Below are 19,596 nucleotides of genomic sequence, written 5' to 3' on the forward strand. Positions count from 1 at the left end.
AAAGTATTGGTGAACATACAAGTTTGAGTACTAGCATATGTATAAAAGTTTAAACGAATTCACATGGCATAAAGGTTATCTAGAACTAACGTACGATACTAGCATGCAATTATAAATGTCAACCTAAAGATTCCCGCTAGCGTAATCTTATCGTAGCAACGATAAGACCGTTTTGTTTAACTTAACATGACCTCAAGAATACGGGTGGTGCGTTACTCCTATAGTGCTATATGATCAGTGCATTTTAAGTAGACATTATTGAATATTAACCATTGTAAAAATGCATTGATATTAGTATAAAAGACGTTGTGTTGATTCGTTTTAATGCTTTATATGTTGAAAATGAAATGGTGCTAAATCGAGGCATTATCAACTTACTTAAAACACAAAGTCGGTGGCATACGCCACCGACATGCATGTGTCATTTCCATTTTTCACATAATAATTTGAGTAAAATACATTTTGACCCTTGCTTTTAGTTTTGTTAAATTGCGTTTTGAGTCTCTTTCCTTTCCAAGTTAAACTTCAATTTTTCACCCATACTTTGAGTAAAATACATTTTGGCCATTTGCTTTTAGTTTTGTTAAATTGTGTTTTGAGTCCATTTCCTTTCCAAGTTAAACTTCAATTACATTGCAATACTAGACCATTGAGGTTTAATCTCAAAAGTTTATAATGTTTCAACTTTATCGTTGTACCGTATATCTATACATTTTTAGCTTATTGCTTTCTTTAATTATTTTCGTTCGCTAATTACTTTTTTAAAAAACTAAACGTTTGGATTCAACCATACATTAAGTTGAACTGAATACGTCAAGACATGCGCTTTGATATGGTTTGCGCATGACATAGCGCTTGGATTAATCTGTTTGCAACGTGCCTACGACGCATCGCCCGCAAGTTGTATTATGAATATTAAAATTTATGTGTCGGTATAAATTCGAGTTGGTGTACGTTTCGATGTAAACTTTTTTGGGGAACAGGCCAGGTCAAATATATTTTGTTTTTTGATTGTTTTATGTACGTCCAATTCTACGTTTCGACCCAACCGCAACACGCTAAGGGTATAATTTTTTTCCGTTGATATGAATATCACTTTTGATTACACGTGTTAATTTTCCCTTGATACACATTTTATGCTTTTTTGTACGTTTCCTATGTATGAGTCGGGTCACATATAAATACGATATACTTTACCTTTTTATCCAGCTACAATGCTATTGAGTTAAATTGGATACGTCAAAATGTGCGTTTTCATATGTTTAACGCATTACATAATGCTTCGACTAATCTATTCGATGTTTGCAATGTACTTGCGCCGCAACGCGCGCGGGTTTCCCACCGGCTTTGCCTCCTTGCCCCCGTACTTTCACGATGTTGCAATTTTAGCCCCTTGACTTTGGTATCTTCAAAGTTTCATAAAATAACAAATTTAGTCCCTAAACCTTCTACTTTGGATTTCCAAAACCACAACCTCATATTTCAAACTTTGCCTGCACCAACCCTCTACTTTGGTTTTCCACCACCACCCCCTTAGCTCTTACACAGTTACGCCACCAACCCTCTTCTTTTACATTTCCACCAACACCCCTTAGCTCTTACACATTTCCGCCACCACCCCTATACTTTTACACTTTGTCTTTTTTAGACTTTGCTTTTTTACCCCTTGCACTATTACTTCATTTTTACACCCGCAAACTTTAAAAAAATTGCAATTGTAACCCCTACACTACAACTCCTACTTTTGCAAATGCCAATGCATTGTGTTTTTCGAAATGTCTTTGGCATTGTGTTGTACGCTTTGTGTCTACCTTTGTGATTTACACTTTTTTTAATTGTCTTTTACGCACTGCGTTTTACGAATCGTGTTTTGTCTTACTATATGTTTCCACCCGTCGCGCGCCGCCGCAACGCGCGACGGGCAAAATCCTTGTTTGAGTTAAAATTGAGATGAACAAACAGATGTCAAATTGAACTTTATTTGTTATGAATATCATTAATACTTTTAGTTTGAGATTTATGAGATAAGATCAAATAAAAAGTTTATTTTGCCTAATTAGGAATAGAAGGAATCTTAACCATTCATTTTTCAACTCATTTGTTAAGATCAAAGTGTAGGAAAAAGGATGAGTGCAAGGGTATCTTGGGAAAATCTTATTTATGGACTTTCTCTCTCCACATGCAAGGCACATGCATATTCACCCCTATTTTTTAAACGTTCATAACTTTTTTTACACGACATTATTTTTTCATAAAAATTTCACCGTAAAACCGAGCGTCTTTTTATCTTTAATTTGAATACCATATTGCTATATAAAATATGAAGACTAAAAAAAACCCACTAAAATGTGTTGTATTTCTATGTTGTAGAACATTTTTTTGTGCTAAATTTTCTTGTCTTAAATTTTTTTTCTCAATTTTTTGTGCTGGATTTTTTTGTGCTATATTTTTTTGTGCTACATTTTTTTGTGCTATATTTTTTTGTACTAGATTTTTTGTGTTAGATTTTTTTGTTGTATTTTTAAAAAACAAAAAGGGTGCCACGTGTCATTTTTACTCCTATTTATAAGGACCAAAATACCCTTCATTCATATTTATTTATTGGGAGTGGCACATGTCATCATCACAATCCTTCTTAGACTACTTAGGCAAAATCCACTTTTTAGTGGATCATTCCCATAAGATTTATAACTACTAACATGGATATATTGTTTACATTATGTTGATGGTCAGGTTATAAATTCTCAAAGCAAAATTGAAGTGAAGTAAGGGGATGAGTTGAAATGGCAAGCCAAATATAACATGAGAATTATTGGTGATTGATAATTTGGGCCAACAAAGTTAGATTTAATTGGGCCATTAATTTGGAACTTGGCCTTGTAGATTAACATCATCTCAAAGTAGGTTGGCTGGGACTAAAAAAAAAAAAAAACACAGCAAGCAAAGGGGATCGGACAAGAGGAGGATTTGATTTGACGACAATTTTGAGGAATAGTGGGTACGCACGGAAGGCAGCCACCAAAAGGTAGCTGTACACGGTTTAAGGCATGAGCGTCTAGGTGGCTTTCTTCAAACGTACGTTTCATAGGGTTTAATACTTTTCTCAGGTTATTTATGTTTGGATTTGTTTTTGACATTGACGACGTCTACAAACAATTTGATGTATTGGTTTATTTAAACTATTTGCATGTGTTTGAGTTCTTGCTTTACAACTTGCTCGGTTGATGACAAAACCTTGTAACTTGTTTAGTGACATAGAGTAGGTTGACTCACATTAGTAAATAGGGTAATTAAACTGTAAAAGATCTGATGACAAAGACCTGTTTTTAATTACCACTTAAATTTACCGACTTTTCAGCACCATGTCTATGTGGTGTCCAACTAATGATTAAACTGAGTTTGGTGTGAACCTAGAAACTGAAACTTGAAGAACTTTACCTTTATCTTATGTGACTTTCCCCGGATAATTGATTTCTAGATTTTAACATTAACTTTGTTTTTCTGATTCTTATTAACCGGTAAATCTTGACCACTTGTGTTGATTTTGCGAAACGTTATTATATTTGAATTGTTTGTCGTTTAATCACACATACACAAGTTCAAGATTTGTTCATCACTTGTGGGTTAAAACCCTTTTAAAAACAGAAAGTTTAGAGGATTAAAACCTCCGAATATGTATACAACCTTGTTTTTAGGCACACATAATCATAGTCTTGATTAGTGGCATAAGGACATAGGAGTGTATGAAGAAAACATAAGTTTAAGTATGTTTAACAAAGTTTTTGTACGAAACAGAAAGTTTCTTGCACTTTTAACCTCATTATGGTGATGTTCCATTCTTGGTTTTCCATAGAAAACCTATGGAAACATACCTAGGGTTGTTCCAAGTGCTAAGAAGCAAGAAGAAGTGAAAAAGATGGAAGATAAGTGAGTTTAGACACTTTTGTAACTTGATACGAATCTGACTTTGCTACTGTTTTTGCACCAGATTTGGAGTGTTTAGAGAGTGGATTAATGAGTTTGTAAGGTGAGGGAAGTGTGGAAGTAAGTTGGGTTTTATAGGAGGTGATTAGGGTTGGTTTAGGTGACCATTTAATGCAAGAAACACAAATAACAAACACATATTGGACCAATCTTGGAGCTGGGAAAAACAATCTGGCGGATCGGTGTTGTCGCGGCCCACGATCACATAGGGTCTCCCCGTCGCGCGGCGCGATGATGATTCTGGAAATAAGTTTCAAAGTTGGCAATTTAGGTCCCTTATGTTTGTTTTTGATAGTTTTAATGTGTTTTAAGGGTATTTTATGTAATATAGGCATAGTATAAGTGATTTTTAAGTAGCATAAACATAAAGACAAGTATGGACAAGTACGATTAAGTACGTATGACGTAATTAAGTATTGTATGCATTCAAATGGCGTATGATTCACGTATATCACGTATTTGCAAAATTATCACACATTTTCAAGAATTACGAATAATGTATCATATGTATAATGAATTCAAACGTATGAATAAGTATGAATATGTAAAACATGAATTGTAAGAAATAACAGATTTTATTTATGATCCAAGTCTCGGATTTTACAATGATACGGTGAAAGAGACGATTACAAGAATACAAGATTTCCAAAAATAGAAACACAAACAATGCTTTCAAATTATGGAAAGTACGAAAAAGCAGGGCGTTACAGAGCCCGTGAACAAGGTACAGGATGCGCTGTGTGTTGTTGATGGGGCAGTCAACGGCCGACAGTTGATCTGCGAGTTCACGGATCCTTTGACAATAAGCATTGAGGTTCGGCATAGAAGCAAGCGTTAGGTTGATGAGTTCGTGTTGAAGAGCGGCGACTCGAGAGCCCTTTTTGTTCATGAACAGATTTTAACCCGCTGCCATGCTTCATGGGCAGTGGATTTTTCTTCAGGAACACGAACGAGCAAATCATTTGTCAACGTGCCATAGATCCATTGCAAGACGACCGCGTCTATCTTCTTCCAGGATGCATATTCAGGGGAGGTTTGTTCCGGGGCCGGCGGACCGTCGATGTGTTCAACAACATCGTACCCGGTAGCATGGAACATGAAAAGCTTGACCCATTGTAACACCTTGCAAAATCATGTCCAATATAGTATCGACATGTGTCCTGAATTTTAAACGTGTATCGAATTGATTACGAGGGACTAAAGTTGACAAACGAAGAAAGTATGTGCGTAAAAGGATTCAAAGTGTCAACATTTGATAATTTTGCCTTTCAACGACCCTATACGATGTTTATACCCTTAAACGAATAAATTGTGAAACGTATGAAACCGTTGTGGAAGAAAGTGAAAGTTTACAAGACGCGAGGGTTAAATGTGTCAACATGTTTAAGTAATACCTCTGAGTGACATTTTAAAGAACCCGGAGCCTTGTAACGATTAATTATGCTCTCAAGAATAAGTGATAAAAATTTCACAAGGTTTCGATATCGTATGTGGAAAATACGTTAACTTTCGTAATTAAGAGGTTAAAAGAGTCAACAAGGCAAAACTTGTGTTTTCGATTATCATTTAATGAAACCGGACCTAACGATGTTTGGTTATATCTCATGGATCATAAAAATATAAGTTATATGGGTTAAATGTGCCTAAAATGAAAGACATTACGTTTTAAAAGGTCCAGGAGGTGAAAGTGTCAAGTTTGAAACTTGATTTGCTGGTAAACTAGGTGGTGGCATCGCGCCACGGGTAGTCCTTACTATCAGTTCTAACTAACTCATAATCACAAAATATCACACTTGTTATAAAGAATATATTTAGATTATATACTCCTAATATAAACCAACTTGTTCTTCAAGTTTATTCCCCTATAAATAGTCCATGTATTCTATTTTATATGATGCACCATTAATACTAAATATCTCTTTCTCTCCCGATTATCTCTTCTCATCTTCTTGCTATTAGGCTTGTTCATAACAACACTAATATTTACCAAAATACATGCCTTCAATATCATTTTGATATTGTTGGCTTACACATATGACAATGTAACAAATGAGGTTTAATGCCTAAAGGGTTACACAACTAGCAACGATAATTTAACTAATGTGTTAAAGGAGTTTAGACAGGATAATTTAATCAATCGAAAACAACTATTTAAGGGGAAGAGTTGATGTCATATACCAATTGAATTAGTTTTGACATTTTTTTTGCTGTTTAGGTTTCTCCTAGTCTACCGTTTGTCGCAGGGTTTGCGTCATCGCCACCAAAGACTACGAAATGAACATTTTATGTTTTGAGAAATGGCCGTTTTAAATATTTATTTTGGTATCAGATTAGAAAGGTGGGTGTGCATCTAGAAAGCAAAGTGAATAGATCCATTCCGTACAGTCAATCGGTTGACAACTTGGCATGTATGGATGCATGAGTTTACAATGGTAGGTCTGGAGATTTATGGTTGGCAGCAATTGACATTAATTAGTATGCATCAAAAGTCATGGCCATGACGAGTTAAGTAGTTGAAGTCTCTTACTATATATACATGACCCAAACCGATACATTGAATTCGTGAATTGGGGCAAGAGATCCACAATACATATAACCAGTATTGTATTTATCCGTGTAACCATCCTTTTAAGAAACCAGAGCGGTCATAATTTGCTAGGTCTCAAAAACCAAATAACGTCATGACTAATTTAGATTTTTTATAGCAACTTTTGTTTCGACAAATATTAATTAAAAGTTTAAAACAGACGTATTGTTATGAAGATTATTTTTTTATATAAAAATATTATTTTCTCAGAGAAAAAAAATACAAATTTATATAATCTTATTTTGAAAGGTCGGTGGTGTTTTCTTTTTGACCCTAAACTTTGTTTTTTTTTTTCCTTTTTTGACCTTCAACTTTGTTAGCTCTAATTTCCACTTCTCTTAGTTCTTAAGTTTAAGAAATTTAACTTTCAACCTTTTAACTTTTATAAAATTTATAAAATGTCACTTTAACCCCCTCGAGAGTATATATAACCTGATTCGTAATTTTCTACATTTCGACATAAATTTGGTATACTTTTTTCGTATAAAGTCGAGTTTGTCTACGTTTTGATGAAAATTTGGTGTATGCTTCCGTGCTTTATTTTTTACGTTTCCTACGTATGAATTGGATCGCATATAATACATTTTGACTTGGCCTACGTTTTGACGAAAATTTGGAGTACGCTTTCGTACTTTATTTTGGATGTTTCCTACGTATGAATCGGATCGCATATAATACATTTTGACTTGACGGTGTAAATTCAAATTAGTCGGGTCGCATATAATACATTCTGAATGTATGGTATAAACTTAATTTACTTTACGTTTTGATCGAATCACAATGCTTATATAAGTTACATTGAATTTAATCGGATACATCGAAACGTATGTTTTCCTATGGTTAAAGCATCACAAACCCTTGGACTAATCTGTTCAACATTTGCGATGTACCCGCACCACAACGCGCGCTGGTATTATTACTATTACTAGTTTCAACTGAAACTGAAAGTAGTCCAAGGAACCAGGGTCTAGGAAGGCGTGAAGATTGATTTCATTATTGTGGAAGATGGGCCGTACTTTACTAGGCTAGTAGCCCATTTGTATGGCTTCGTTATTTTGACATTCATTCATTTGTTTGGGCCTAGTAGAGTTCAGACACAGAAAACTGTGATCATGCTTAGTTATGAGCTCCTTCCCCCATAATGGCATTGAGAGTGAGTCCCCCTCCCAATGTATGTTTGTTTGTTTTGGCTTTGGGTGCTACTCTAGAATTCTCGGAAGGATAGGATAGGATAGGATGGCCCTTTCCCCTAACATCTATTTTCATTTTATGTTATTTTTTTCTGGGGCAGCCCCTTCCTTTTTCCCCTAAAAAAATTAAATAAAACTCGTTTGTCCAATAGTAAAATTTTCATTCAAAAAATAACAGTGATTTGTGTCTTCTATAAACGTACGTATATGATTGATTGTTGATATTACCTACCTATACATTTATAAGTTGAAAAAGGAATAGTGCCAGGCGACCTATACATTTATAAGTTGAAAAAGGAATAGTGCCAGGCAGCTCGTCTGACACTTTCCTATTGGACCAACGCCTTTTAATTTAATTTTATATTCAGTTTAAAATTACGCTTTCGTCCTTCGTTTAAAATTACGGTTTTGCCCCATCTAAAAATTAAAATTATAATTTTGCCCCTAGGTAAAATTACGTTTTTACCCCCAGCTCAAAAAAAATTATAATTTTTCCCTTAGCTTAAAATTACGCTTTTGCCTTCAATTCAAAAACTCATTTTTAATTTTGTTCCCAATTTAAAAATATGGTTTCACCCTCCGTTAAAAATTACGTTTTTTCCCCCAGTTCAAAATAAAATGTTGTTTTTCCCTCTCGCTCAAAATTACAATTCTGTCCTCAGCTCAAAATTACGTTTTTGCCTCCAATTCAAAATAAAATTATAATTTTTCCCTTAGCTCAAAATTACGCTTTTGCCCTCAATTCAAAAACTCATTTTTAATTTTGTTCCCAGTTTAAAAATACGGTTTCGCCCTCCGTTAAAAATTATGTTTTTGCCCTCAGTTCAAAATAAAATGTTGTTTTTCCCTCTAGCTCAAAATTACAATCCCTATTGGACTAACTCAATTTTTTTAATTTTATTCCCAGTTTAAAATTACGCTTTCGTCCTTCGTTTAAAATTACGTTTTTGCCCCCAACTCAAAATAAAATTATACTTTTGCCCTAGCTCAAAATACGCTTTTGCCCTCGGTTCAAAAACTCCTTTTTAATTTTGTTCCCAGTTTAAAATTACGGTTTCGCACTCCGTTTAAAATTACGTTTTTCTCCAGTTAAAAATAAAATGTTGTTTTTTTCTCTAGCTCAAAATTACGATTTTGTCCTCAGCTCAAAATTACGTTTTTTTCCACAGTTAAAAATAAAATTAGGTTTTCCCCCTAGCTCAAAATTATGATTTTGCTCTCAGTTTAAAATCATGATTTCGCCTCCTGTTCAAAATATAATTCCGATTTTGCCCTTTGTACAGACATACGTGTTATGAGAGAGAAATATTTGTCTTATTGCCCCGCAACGCGGGCGGGGCAAAAACTAGTATATAACAAAAACAATTTAAGCTTTACTAAAACTGCTTGCTTCTTATGAGTTAAATAGATGATAAAAACTAATATAATAATATTTTATGTTATGTTAAATAGAAAGTAATATAAAATTATTCTAAAATAATATAATAACATTTAAAAAGCAGTTTTAAGGATGACAGGCACCAGTGGGTGACCAATGGGGAGCATATGGCCCAGGCCCTCCTGCGCAGCGGTTAGCATGTGGCCCAAACCAATGGTCAAATCTTTTCCATTTTTTTTTCGAAAGGTAAATCATTTTCATTTGAAATCCCCAAACACCGTCCACTTTTTTTTAACATTTCCGGTTGATGACATATTAATAATAATAATATAAAATAGCATGGGAAGGGAAGGGAAGGGACCTTGATATCTGCATCCAGTTTAATATAAAAAGGCCTGACTGCTGAGGCCACGCACCCACCCTTTTATTATAAAATAAGAATGGGTGGTCTGTGATGTGAAGCTTTTGCTTTTAGGGAGGGTTTGAGTTTTAGTAAGGAAGGAAGGAAGGAAATGAGTGTGGAGGAGGAGGGGATGAGTTTGAGGGAGTGGCTATGGCTAAAGCATGATGATGATAATAATAAAATAGAGCGGTTGAGGATGTATACACAGGTTGTTGAGCTTGTCGATTTCGCCCACTCTCAAGGAAATCCTTTGCCCGATTTACGCCTTTCCAATTTTCTTTTGCTGCCATCAAATCAAATCATTTACTTCCCTTCTTCTTCTTCTTCTTCTTCAACCCGGCACTACTCCTCGTCGTCTTATCATGTAACCCCTGAACTCGAAAAACGTTGGTATGCTCCTTGTCCACACCAGGAGGAGGAGGATGATCTCTTCTCTGCAAATGTTTACAGCCTCGGCATTCTCTTATTTGAGGTCACACTCAGTCACACACTCGAAAACAATCTTTCTGCTTCTAAATTAATTAATGTTTTTGTTTATCATGCATGTTACACAGATACTCTGCTGCCCCTTTGTATCAGTGGAGATGCATTCAGCAGCAATTTCAGATTTGCATAACCGGATCCTTCCCCCAACTTTTATTTCTCATCATCCACATGAAGCTGGCCTATGTCTTTGGTTGCTTCATCCCCACCCTTCTTCTCGCCCAACAACAAGGTAGGTAGCTAGCTACACACACATCTTCTCTATTATGCTTCCTTCCTTCCTTCCTGCTAAAATGATGATGGACATCTAATACTTGTGAAATTGTGGACAACACATTTAGCTAGGTTGATAACATATGATACTTGAGCCTAGGTGCATAACATGTATAGTCCAATAATCTTTATCAGATAAAATTAAGTTTATGATCCGACATACATACTTGTATCAGGGAAATCCTAAAGTCTCAACTATTAAGTGGAACAGAAGACTTGTACCCTCAGAGCACTTATTCTGTCATAGTTGACAAGAGTAAAGATGTTGAGTTCGAGATTTTACTTGATTTTCTAGTTTCACTAAAGGAACAAAAGGAAAAGCATGCGTTGGAGCTACATCAGTATATACAAATGTTAGAAACTGATATGAATCGTTTTCAGCACAACAATGTATCAAATATGTTGCAGACAAGGATGAAGAAATATATCAGCCAGCTTGAAACTGCTTATTTCAGTAAGAGGTCACAACTCCAACTTAGTGAAGCTGTCTCTAATGAACGCAATGACCTCGACTTGTTAAGGAATCGTGAAAGGTGTCCTGTGCAAGAGAAGCATGTTGGTTACAGTGATGATTTTCTCAACGGTATATGCAAGTTCTTAAGATATAGCAAGTTTGAGGTGGCTGGGATGTCAGAAATGGACAATATTCTGAACTCTGCAAATGTGATTTGTTCTTTGAGCTTTGATCGCGATGAGAACTACATTGCTGCTGCTGGTATCTCTAAGAAAATAAAGATTTTTGAGTTTGCCACACTTTTACGTGATTATGTTGATGTTAAGTATCCTGTGGTTGAGTTGCTGAACAAATCAAAGCTTAGCTGTGTTTGTTGGAACAAGTACCTTAAGAACTGTTTGGCATCAGCAGATTATGATGGTGTGATTCAGGTGTGTGTCTTAATACGCTTCTTTTTATGTTTTTCACAACGCAATCTGATTAAATGGACCTCAGGTGTGGGATGCGTGCACTGGTCAAGGACTGTCTCATTATACAGAACACCAAAGGAGGGCTTGGTGTGTCGACTTCTCTCATGTGGACCCTACACAATTTGCTAGTGGAAGCGATGATTGTTCAGTGAAGTTATGGAGCTTAAACAATGTAATCTCTCTCTACGCAATTTCCAGTTCTAGCTTTTAAGTCTTAAATCCCATATGGCGTAAATCAATAAAGTGAAAAATGTACGAATAAGGAATTATATTGTTCAGAAAACCTCAACATGCACAATCAGAAGTGGTGCCAATGTGTGCTGTGTTCAGTTCTCTTCATGCTCTTCACATATGTTGGCTTTTGGATCTGCTGACTACAAGATACGCTGCTATGATCTTAGACATACTAGGATTCCCTGGTGCACGCTGGCCGACCACCAGAAGGCGGTAAGCTATGTAAAATTTTCGGATTCGGATTCCCTCGTGTCTGCATCCACTGACAGCACACTAAAGCTTTGGGACCTTAAAAAAACCAGCTTGGAGGGGACCTCGACTGATGCTTGCTGCATGACCTACAGAGGTCATCGCAATGAAAAGGTAGACACCCATTTCAAGCATTTCACATTTTTATTCATGTTTTTTTTTAAATCAAATGAGTTTGTTGACCATTTTCTTTTAATCTTACTCAGAACTTTGTTGGATTATCTGTTCTGGACGGATATATAGCATGTGGTTCCGAATCCAATGAGGTATTATTGGCAATAATCGCTAAGTAGGTAAGCACTATCGAATAAGTTGGGCCTGTAACAAAGGTTTTTTTTTGTATTCAGGTTTTTGCGTATCACAAAAGTTTCCCGATGCCTATTACCTCCTACAAATTCGGATGTAGCGATTCCATCTCTGGTGATGAGAGCAACGGTCAGTTTGTTTCAAGTGTTTGCTGGAGGGAGAAATCAAATATGATTGTTGCAGCCAATTCGGGTGGAAGTGTAAAGGTGCTTAAATTGGTGTGAAGAGTAGCTTCAGGCCTTGGTATAAGCAATTGTGCAGTGAGTAGCAAAAGACTGGATATCTATATATATATATATATATATATATATATATATATATATATATATATATATATATATATTACGAGGTTCAAGACTCCGTTGTTAACAGTAGAAAGAAGTTGTAAAATGGCAGTTGAAATTCACATATGGGGCTACTGCTAATGTGAAAAATCATTTGAAGTTTTATAGGAGGGAGGGAGGGATTATGGTATGGGTTTGAGAATTCATGAATGGTGGGTTTGTTGTTTGTATTGGCAGGCAGGCAGGGGTCTCAGTCCCAAGGAACTTGTTGAGAAGGAAGGAAGGATCCACTAGCTATATATGTATGGGTGGCTGGCTGAAGAATCCATCCTTCCTGCATAATCTTCTTGGTCTTTGATAAGTCAAGTCTGTGAGATATATTAATTAATTGACAAGGGAAAAGAGGCCGGCCGGCCTTACTTACGCTATTGTCTTCTGATCACAACACTTTTGCATGTCTGTCTAGCTTCTTCTACATCAAGTCTTCATGTTAACCTCTCAAAACTTAAGATTCTTACTAAATCAGCATTAAATACTAATTCAAATATTGTAAACTGCCATTACTTAACAACATATCACAGTCAGGTCTTTTCAGTTTTAACAGGATTAAGCAGGTAGGTGACCCCCCCCCCCCCCCCCGCCCCTTTATTTATTGACATTTGGTAGCTTAGAACATGTTGATTTTAATTATATAGTGGAACCAATGATATAAGCATGTGAGTTATTAATGAGGTTTGACAATTTGAATGCCAATAATGGTTTCTAATTATCGAATATACTTCTTCTTTAAGAGTTTTCAAACTTAAAAATGGATATTGAAGATGAGCAGCTACCTTTAAAAGGAACGAGTCAAGCTGAAATTGGTTGAGTGTAAATGGAAATAATGAATTTGTCTTAAGCATTAGATTACAATTATTGTCAAATTCAACATGGTTATTGAAATGTGAATGTATCCAAGAGTGTTTTGAGTCACTAAGTTGGAAGCTAAACTTAAACTTGTTGAGGAGTGTACATAGAGTTATCAAAACAAAGTAAAAATTAAGATGTCCGTTCCCATGATTTGTGTAAACTTAATAACTCAAAGAGTAAATTGCAGTTTTACCCCCTGAAGATATAGCCCATTGGCACCTTACCCCCTACTATAAAATTTTTGCTGTCTAACCCCCAACGAATACGAAACACTGCAATGTTACCCCCTGGCACCCAACTCTCTTAAGTCAACGTTTGTTTGACTGTTAATAATGTGTGAAAAGTCGTTTTTGCCCCTATCTTATTAAAATTATGTAAAAAATCAAGAATCAACCTCGGCCACATCACTGATAAATCTAAACATCGCTGGTACACCACCTCCTCGAACACCGATCTCGCTCTGAATATCACCTGAACATCACCGATACACTACCTCCGACGATTTAATCTGAATTAGTGGCTGACAATTTTATCTAAGAGAGTGGTAGAGAGAAAGTGTTGTAAAGATAGAGTGGTAGAGAAAGGTTGATTTGAGTTGCATGTTCGCTTTCCACTTGTGTTTTTTTGAAGAATAAACTAGTATTCTATAATATGTTTGATGAATAATAAACAACCTTCTTTCTTTGGGTTGGAGATGATGAATTAATAATTTGTTCTAAAATTATTAGGTGATTTTCAAACAATCGAAATCAAAATCAAAATCAAAAGCTTAATTTTTGTTGTTATAAATCATGATCTCGATCCCTCCATTGACAGTAATTAACCTAATCGGTTATTTTTATAAATGGTCAATTTTTTAATGAGTGTTATGTGCAAAATGGTACACGCACTAATCGGTCTTTTTCCTGATTGATGAGTGTTATGTGTTTTATGTCCAAGGCTTGATGCAAAACTACTATCGAGCCGGTGGTCTCACTGTAAGCAATCTCTCTATTCCTACGGGGTAGAAAGGTAAGGCTGTCTAAATCTTACTCTCTTTAGACCCTACCTTTACTTTTCAATTAGTGAAATTTACTGAGTATAATGATGATGATGATGGTGATGATGATGATTTTTAAAGGAAAAACCGGTTCGGTTAGTTTTTTTCAACCGAATTTTGCACCTCTAGTTAAGCGAAGCACAATTACTAGCAAGCCAACAAAAGTCACCTTTTGGGCCTTGGGCTTTCGCTTCATCAAAAGCCTCCTTCATCCATAATTTTAATTTAGCGTCTGCAATCCTAACACGATAAAAATCACAAATCTAATTAGGTTTTAAGTTATCCAAATATAGCTCGTGTATCAAACAAAGCAAATGGGCTAACATGTCTTGATTAATATTGCGTTCAAGTGTTTTAACTCTAGAGTTGCACAAAGCAAAGCCCTTTTTTATATTTGATAGTGATTAATACAGAGCTTCTGCTTCTTCTTCTTCTTCTTCCTGGGCTGTGTGTAAGCAAATCAAATCAAGGATCGAAGAAATCGCTGGAGAATGAGATGCAGTGGTACGTCGTAGCATCGCTCCTCACTCTTCTCACCAGTTCTCAGGTACCTTTCGCAACCCTAATTTCTATTCCTTATCATAACCTCCTACTAAATCTTTGCTTCGTAATTCACATTTGGTTAGGTTTATGGTTATGTGTCTGGATCTAGATGTTGATACACTCTCGATCCATCCGTTCCTTTTTGTCACTTCCTTATTAATACCATAAGTTAATCATGTGACATCATTGAGTTTAGTCGATCTGTGTATTTGTATTTTCATATACAGATAATCAGTCCAAAAAGTAGACTACAAAACGCATAATCACCCGAATGCCCTCTGAATGTTGGTCAAGAAATTGAAAAAGAGAATTGCAGCATTAGTTAAAAAAACACAAACTTATCCTTGCCATCTTCCCTCTTAACACCAAATTAGTTAACTCCAAAAGGCTCAATGCAGCAGTTTAACATATAACCAAAGATAGGCAGGCAGGCAGGCCATCAACTACCCTTAGTAAATTCACATCCCATCCGATACTACTTTAATATAAGAATAATCAGATGCCCATATATGAAACTGGTTTGAACACTTTACAGACACCAAAACTAAATATAGCGGCAATTTTGGCATGTCTTTGATCATTGAGTTGAGTTGATAGACACAACCAATGGACCTGAGGTGATCTTCTTCCATTGGCAAGAATATTAAAAGGGACACATATAACCATTACATACTTCAAAAGTCAGTTTCATTTGAAACAAACAGGCGAATGGAACAGGTCAATCTCAAACTAATTTGACAGGTTCTAATCATCTGCTTCAAAATATTATGCATCAAGTTTGCAAAAGCCAGTTCTAAGTTCTAACACTCCCTTGCTATTGGAATCATTCAAAACAACCAGTCATATAACAGTTCCAAATCAAGTCAAAATTCCTAATTCAATAAGCAAGAAACCTATGTTGTCAAAAGCGCAAAAAGCGCGCGCCTAGGCGCCCGGGCGCAGCGAGGCGCACCAATAGCGCCTGGTGGCAGCCTAGGCGTTAAAATGGGTTTTTTTGAAAAAAACGGCCTGAGGCGCAAAAAAGGCGCACAAAAACGGCCTGAGGCGCAGCAGAAAAAAAAAACGAAACTGAACTGAGTACGAATAAAAACTGCCTCACGCGGGCCCGGGCTTTTCGGAGCTGTATTCGTGTCCGCATGAGTTCAACCAAATTCCAGCTCAGAAACTCATTTTCAAAGCATAACATATTTTTTATATTTTTTTTTCTCTATGTGCGCTTTTCTTAAAAAAGCCCACGCTTTTTTTGCGCCTTGCGCCTAGGCTCCAGGCGAGGCCGATGCGCCTCGCCTGCGCCTTGCGTCTTTGACAACATAGCAAGAAACACAACTGATGCACCAAACCTAGAATCTAAGTTTCCAAATTAAGACTAATGCATGATTCAATTTGTAAATAAAGAAAGAAAGGAAACAGATCAATTACCAAATAGACGTAACATTCAGAGACTTGAAAGAGAATGAGTTCAGCTGGTTCAGTGTCGCCGGAATCATCTAAAATTGGGGGATTGTTGGTACTACTGTTCGATTGATTCTGGTTTTTGTCCATGATCTACGCTAGAATACAGCGGATTAATGGGGGGATCTACTTTTTGTCATTATGAATAGTGAACTGTTAGGTTTCAGGTTTAGTGCTGCTGCACTGTACTTCTTTTGGATATTATTATTCACCTTTCTATGTAATACCATACCATAATGAGTTGAGTTGTTAATTTATAATCAATCATTGTTGAGGCCTTAGCTATTAGGGGTTTTTGGACACTTGAAGAGCTGCAAGTTTTTTGTATGTACCACTTTGTGATGTTTGGTGTTCAATGTTAATTTGATCAGTTGCAACTTCATGGCAGGGAATTTTGACAACATTGTCACAGAGCGATGGGGGATACAAGTATGACTACGCAACTATTCCTTTTCTTGCTGAGATCTTTAAGGTATTTATATCCACTTACAAGTATTTCTTTTTTCGGGGTTTGTTTGTGGACTGGATGCTTCATGTCATACTATTGAGTATTGGCTTCTTCTACTACAGTCGTCTCAACCTCTTCTTATCTATTAACTGCTTATCAATTGCAGCTTGTGGTATCTAGCATCTTTCTCTGGAGAGAGTGTAAGAAATCCCCTCCTCCAAGAATGACAACAGAATGGAAGACTGTTCGCTTGTACCCTATCCCCTCTATTATATACCTCATCCATAATAATGTTCAGTTTGCCACCCTCACATATGTTGATACATCCACATATCAAATCATGGGAAATTTAAAGATTGTCACTACAGGAATATTATTTAGGTAAATTCCCTGCTATTTTCTCATTACCAATCATAACTTTGTAAATGTACCCACTAATAATTTCAATTGCTTTTAATTGTATTTGTTCTCAAGTCGAATTTCTTTTTTTATGCTTTAGGTTGTTCTTGAAGAGGAAGCTATCCAATTTACAGTGGATGGCAATAGTTTTATTGGCTGTTGGAACAACCACAAGTCAGGTGCTATTACCAGTATCCACGTTTGTTTTTGCATCTTTTGTACCAATCCCATGTCTTCCCCTTGATGAATTTTCTATCGTGCATACGCTTTTAGCTCATATAATTTGTTGAAAATTCATAACATAGGACTTGATACTTGTAAAATTTTATTCTATTGATGGGTCAGCTGTATAGACAGTTTCAGACTTGTTGATGTATTTCTTGATCTATCTGTCACATATATTTCGACCAACTAGTTCACTGATGCGACTGCCCGATGCCTGTAAAATCTACTAGTGAGATGGTACCTTATTTGTTATTGCTGATACAGGTTAAAGGATGTGGAGAAGCATCTTGTGACTCCCTGTTCTCATCACCAATTCAGGGGTACATGTTGGGCGTCTTGTCTGCTTGTCTTTCGGCCCTGGCTGGGGTTTATACAGAATTTTTAATGAAGAAGAATAATGACACCTTATATTGGCAGAATGTTCAGCTGTATACGTAGGTTATTTTATTCTTTATCAGTTTTTTTTTTTTGTTTTTATAGTAAAAAAGGTCATTATGATGTTATAGGGTTGGCTGCTACATGTTTATTGCAGGTTTGGGGCAATTTTTAACATGGGGCGGCTTTTTCTGGATGACTTTAGAGGAGGTTTTGAGAACGGGCCTTGGTGGGACCGCCTTTTCAATGGCTACACCATCACAACATGGCTGGTGGTATTAAATCTAGGTTCCACTGGTCTTCTGGTGTCATGGTTAATGAAGTATGCTGACAATATCGTGAAGGTTCTACTCTTTTTTTCCGACCTATATAAATTTCTTATGTTTGTCATCATCACTATTGTAGTATAACTTGATACGGTTTGAATCTAATAGGATTTTGCATTATTTTCACAGTATACGAGTCCATGCTGGCCATTTGGTTGACCAAAGTACTTGTTATGTAATTAGTTACAGCTTAACTTGCATTTTCACCAATTTAATAATAGTGGGTAGCTTCTAGAATCAGCTATGGCAAGTTTCTGCATAATGCTTTAATGCTTGCATATATTATTAAGATGATAGTGTGTGATCAATTTGACTCTGTGATGTATCACCTGCTTTGATAACTGCCAAACCTAATTTGATAGCTGTTATATGTTTTTTTTTTTTTTTTTTGACCTTTTTAAGTGCGTTTTCTAAATACCATTATATGGTTGTTGCAGGTGTACTCGACATCAATGGCTATGCTGCTGACAATGGTTTTATCAGTGTTCCTCTTTACTTTCAAACCAACATTACAAGTAGGTTATTTTTTTCTCATCAGAGTTAGTGGCATTTCACTTTATCTAGAGAGTAAGAAAGGGTAACAAAAGTGACTAGAGGTGGTTGGTTAGTTATAACTATGTTTTCCAACATAGTTATTGTCATTTCACTTTAACAAGGGTTCAACTATTAATATATAAATGTATGTGACTTACATTAACGAAGAGACTTGTGGTTTTTGCAGCTCCTTTTGGGTATTATTATCTGCATCATGTCGCTACAGATGTACTTCGCACCTCCAAGCACACTTGTAGATTTGCCTGTGTCTGTGCCGGCATCTCAAAGCGTCCCTGTTAAAGCAGCAGACACTTGACTGGCAATGGGTCAAACAAACAAACAGATTTTGTTTTTGTTTCAACAGCAAAGAAGTATGTATCTGCCGGTAGGTATTGTATGTAGGACGAGACTGTTAAAAAGTTACTAGGGCTTATTGAATTGATGACATTCCCATCTTGAAGATGGTCTTGCATGGTTCAAACAACATCATATAATTGTTGCATTCATTTTGCAGTACGTACCTACGTACGTTATAATTAAAGAAACTAAGGTTGAGATGTTTTTCTATTTTGTAATACATACTTGACTTCAGAAGAAGACACCACAATAGCAACCGAGGGGCCTGCACGTCCAACACGAGGCCCAACTCCCATGAATAGTCCCCTCACTCTGTCTCTGTTCCAAACCAACCGGCATTAATCAACATTGCTCATCTTTTCCAATTTCAGTTAACACTTTTACTTTAAGATAGAAACGAATGACGGTAGTTACCTTCATATATCAACTTGTGGTCATCTTTCTGTAACAACCATATTCACATCATAACCAGACAGGCAGGCAGTAGCTGTAACCAAACCAACTGAAAGACAAGCTGAAGACATCAGTACCTCTATTTGACGACGGTAAAAGCACCTGCAACAAAGCCAGCACTGAAGTTTGCGCCAACAATAGTCACAGGATCGGTGCTTCTGTCACCATGGCTTTATAGCCTGGCATCTTGGGGTGGGATAAGACTCTGGGACTATTAGGTCCTAGGTTCGATTCTCACAAG

At 36.3% G+C, this 19,596-nt stretch overlaps 2 protein-coding genes across 2 annotated transcripts; both read left to right on the forward strand.

Moving 5' to 3' along the window:
- The first annotated feature begins 9,532 nt into the window (after positions 1–9,532).
- LOC110891476 (protein SUPPRESSOR OF PHYA-105 1) lies at positions 9,533–12,308 on the forward strand. Its single transcript, XM_035981781.1, has 7 exons — positions 9,533–10,014; positions 10,097–10,257; positions 10,475–11,183; positions 11,248–11,394; positions 11,502–11,819; positions 11,912–11,971; positions 12,053–12,308. Exons 1-7 carry the CDS (start codon positions 9,652–9,654, stop codon positions 12,233–12,235), a joined length of 1,941 nt encoding a protein of 646 aa, XP_035837674.1. The 5' UTR covers positions 9,533–9,651; the 3' UTR covers positions 12,236–12,308.
- Positions 12,309–14,529: 2,221 nt separating this feature from the next.
- Positions 14,530–19,106, forward strand: LOC110891475 (CMP-sialic acid transporter 1). Its single transcript, XM_022139175.2, has 8 exons — positions 14,530–14,790; positions 16,627–16,710; positions 16,853–17,067; positions 17,186–17,264; positions 17,575–17,744; positions 17,843–18,029; positions 18,449–18,526; positions 18,733–19,106. Exons 1-8 carry the CDS (start codon positions 14,740–14,742, stop codon positions 18,859–18,861), a joined length of 993 nt encoding a protein of 330 aa, XP_021994867.1. The 5' UTR covers positions 14,530–14,739; the 3' UTR covers positions 18,862–19,106.
- Positions 19,107–19,596: the final 490 nt, after the last annotated feature.

The sequence above is a fragment of the Helianthus annuus genome, chromosome 13 (genome assembly GCF_002127325.2).
Source record: "Helianthus annuus cultivar XRQ/B chromosome 13, HanXRQr2.0-SUNRISE, whole genome shotgun sequence".
Lineage (NCBI taxonomy): Eukaryota > Viridiplantae > Streptophyta > Magnoliopsida > Asterales > Asteraceae > Helianthus > Helianthus annuus.

What these genes read in the sequence shown, in the direction of transcription:
- LOC110891476 (XM_035981781.1), top strand. Translation starts at nt 9,652, where the DNA reads ATGAGTGTGGAGGAGGAGGGGATGAGTTTGAGGGAGTGGCTATGGCTA. An exon ending in TCTTCTCGCCCAACAACAAG is followed by an intron (nt 10,258 to 10,474) that starts GTAGGTAGCTAG and finishes TACTTGTATCAG; the next exon opens with GGAAATCCTAAAGTCTCAAC. An exon ending in ATTATGATGGTGTGATTCAG is followed by an intron (nt 11,184 to 11,247) that starts GTGTGTGTCTTA and finishes AATGGACCTCAG; the next exon opens with GTGTGGGATGCGTGCACTGG.
- LOC110891475 (XM_022139175.2), top strand. Translation starts at nt 14,740, where the DNA reads ATGCAGTGGTACGTCGTAGCATCGCTCCTCACTCTTCTCACCAGTTCT. An exon ending in CTCTTCTCACCAGTTCTCAG is followed by an intron (nt 14,791 to 16,626) that starts GTACCTTTCGCA and finishes ACTTCATGGCAG; the next exon opens with GGAATTTTGACAACATTGTC. An exon ending in TTGGAACAACCACAAGTCAG is followed by an intron (nt 17,265 to 17,574) that starts GTGCTATTACCA and finishes TTGCTGATACAG; the next exon opens with GTTAAAGGATGTGGAGAAGC.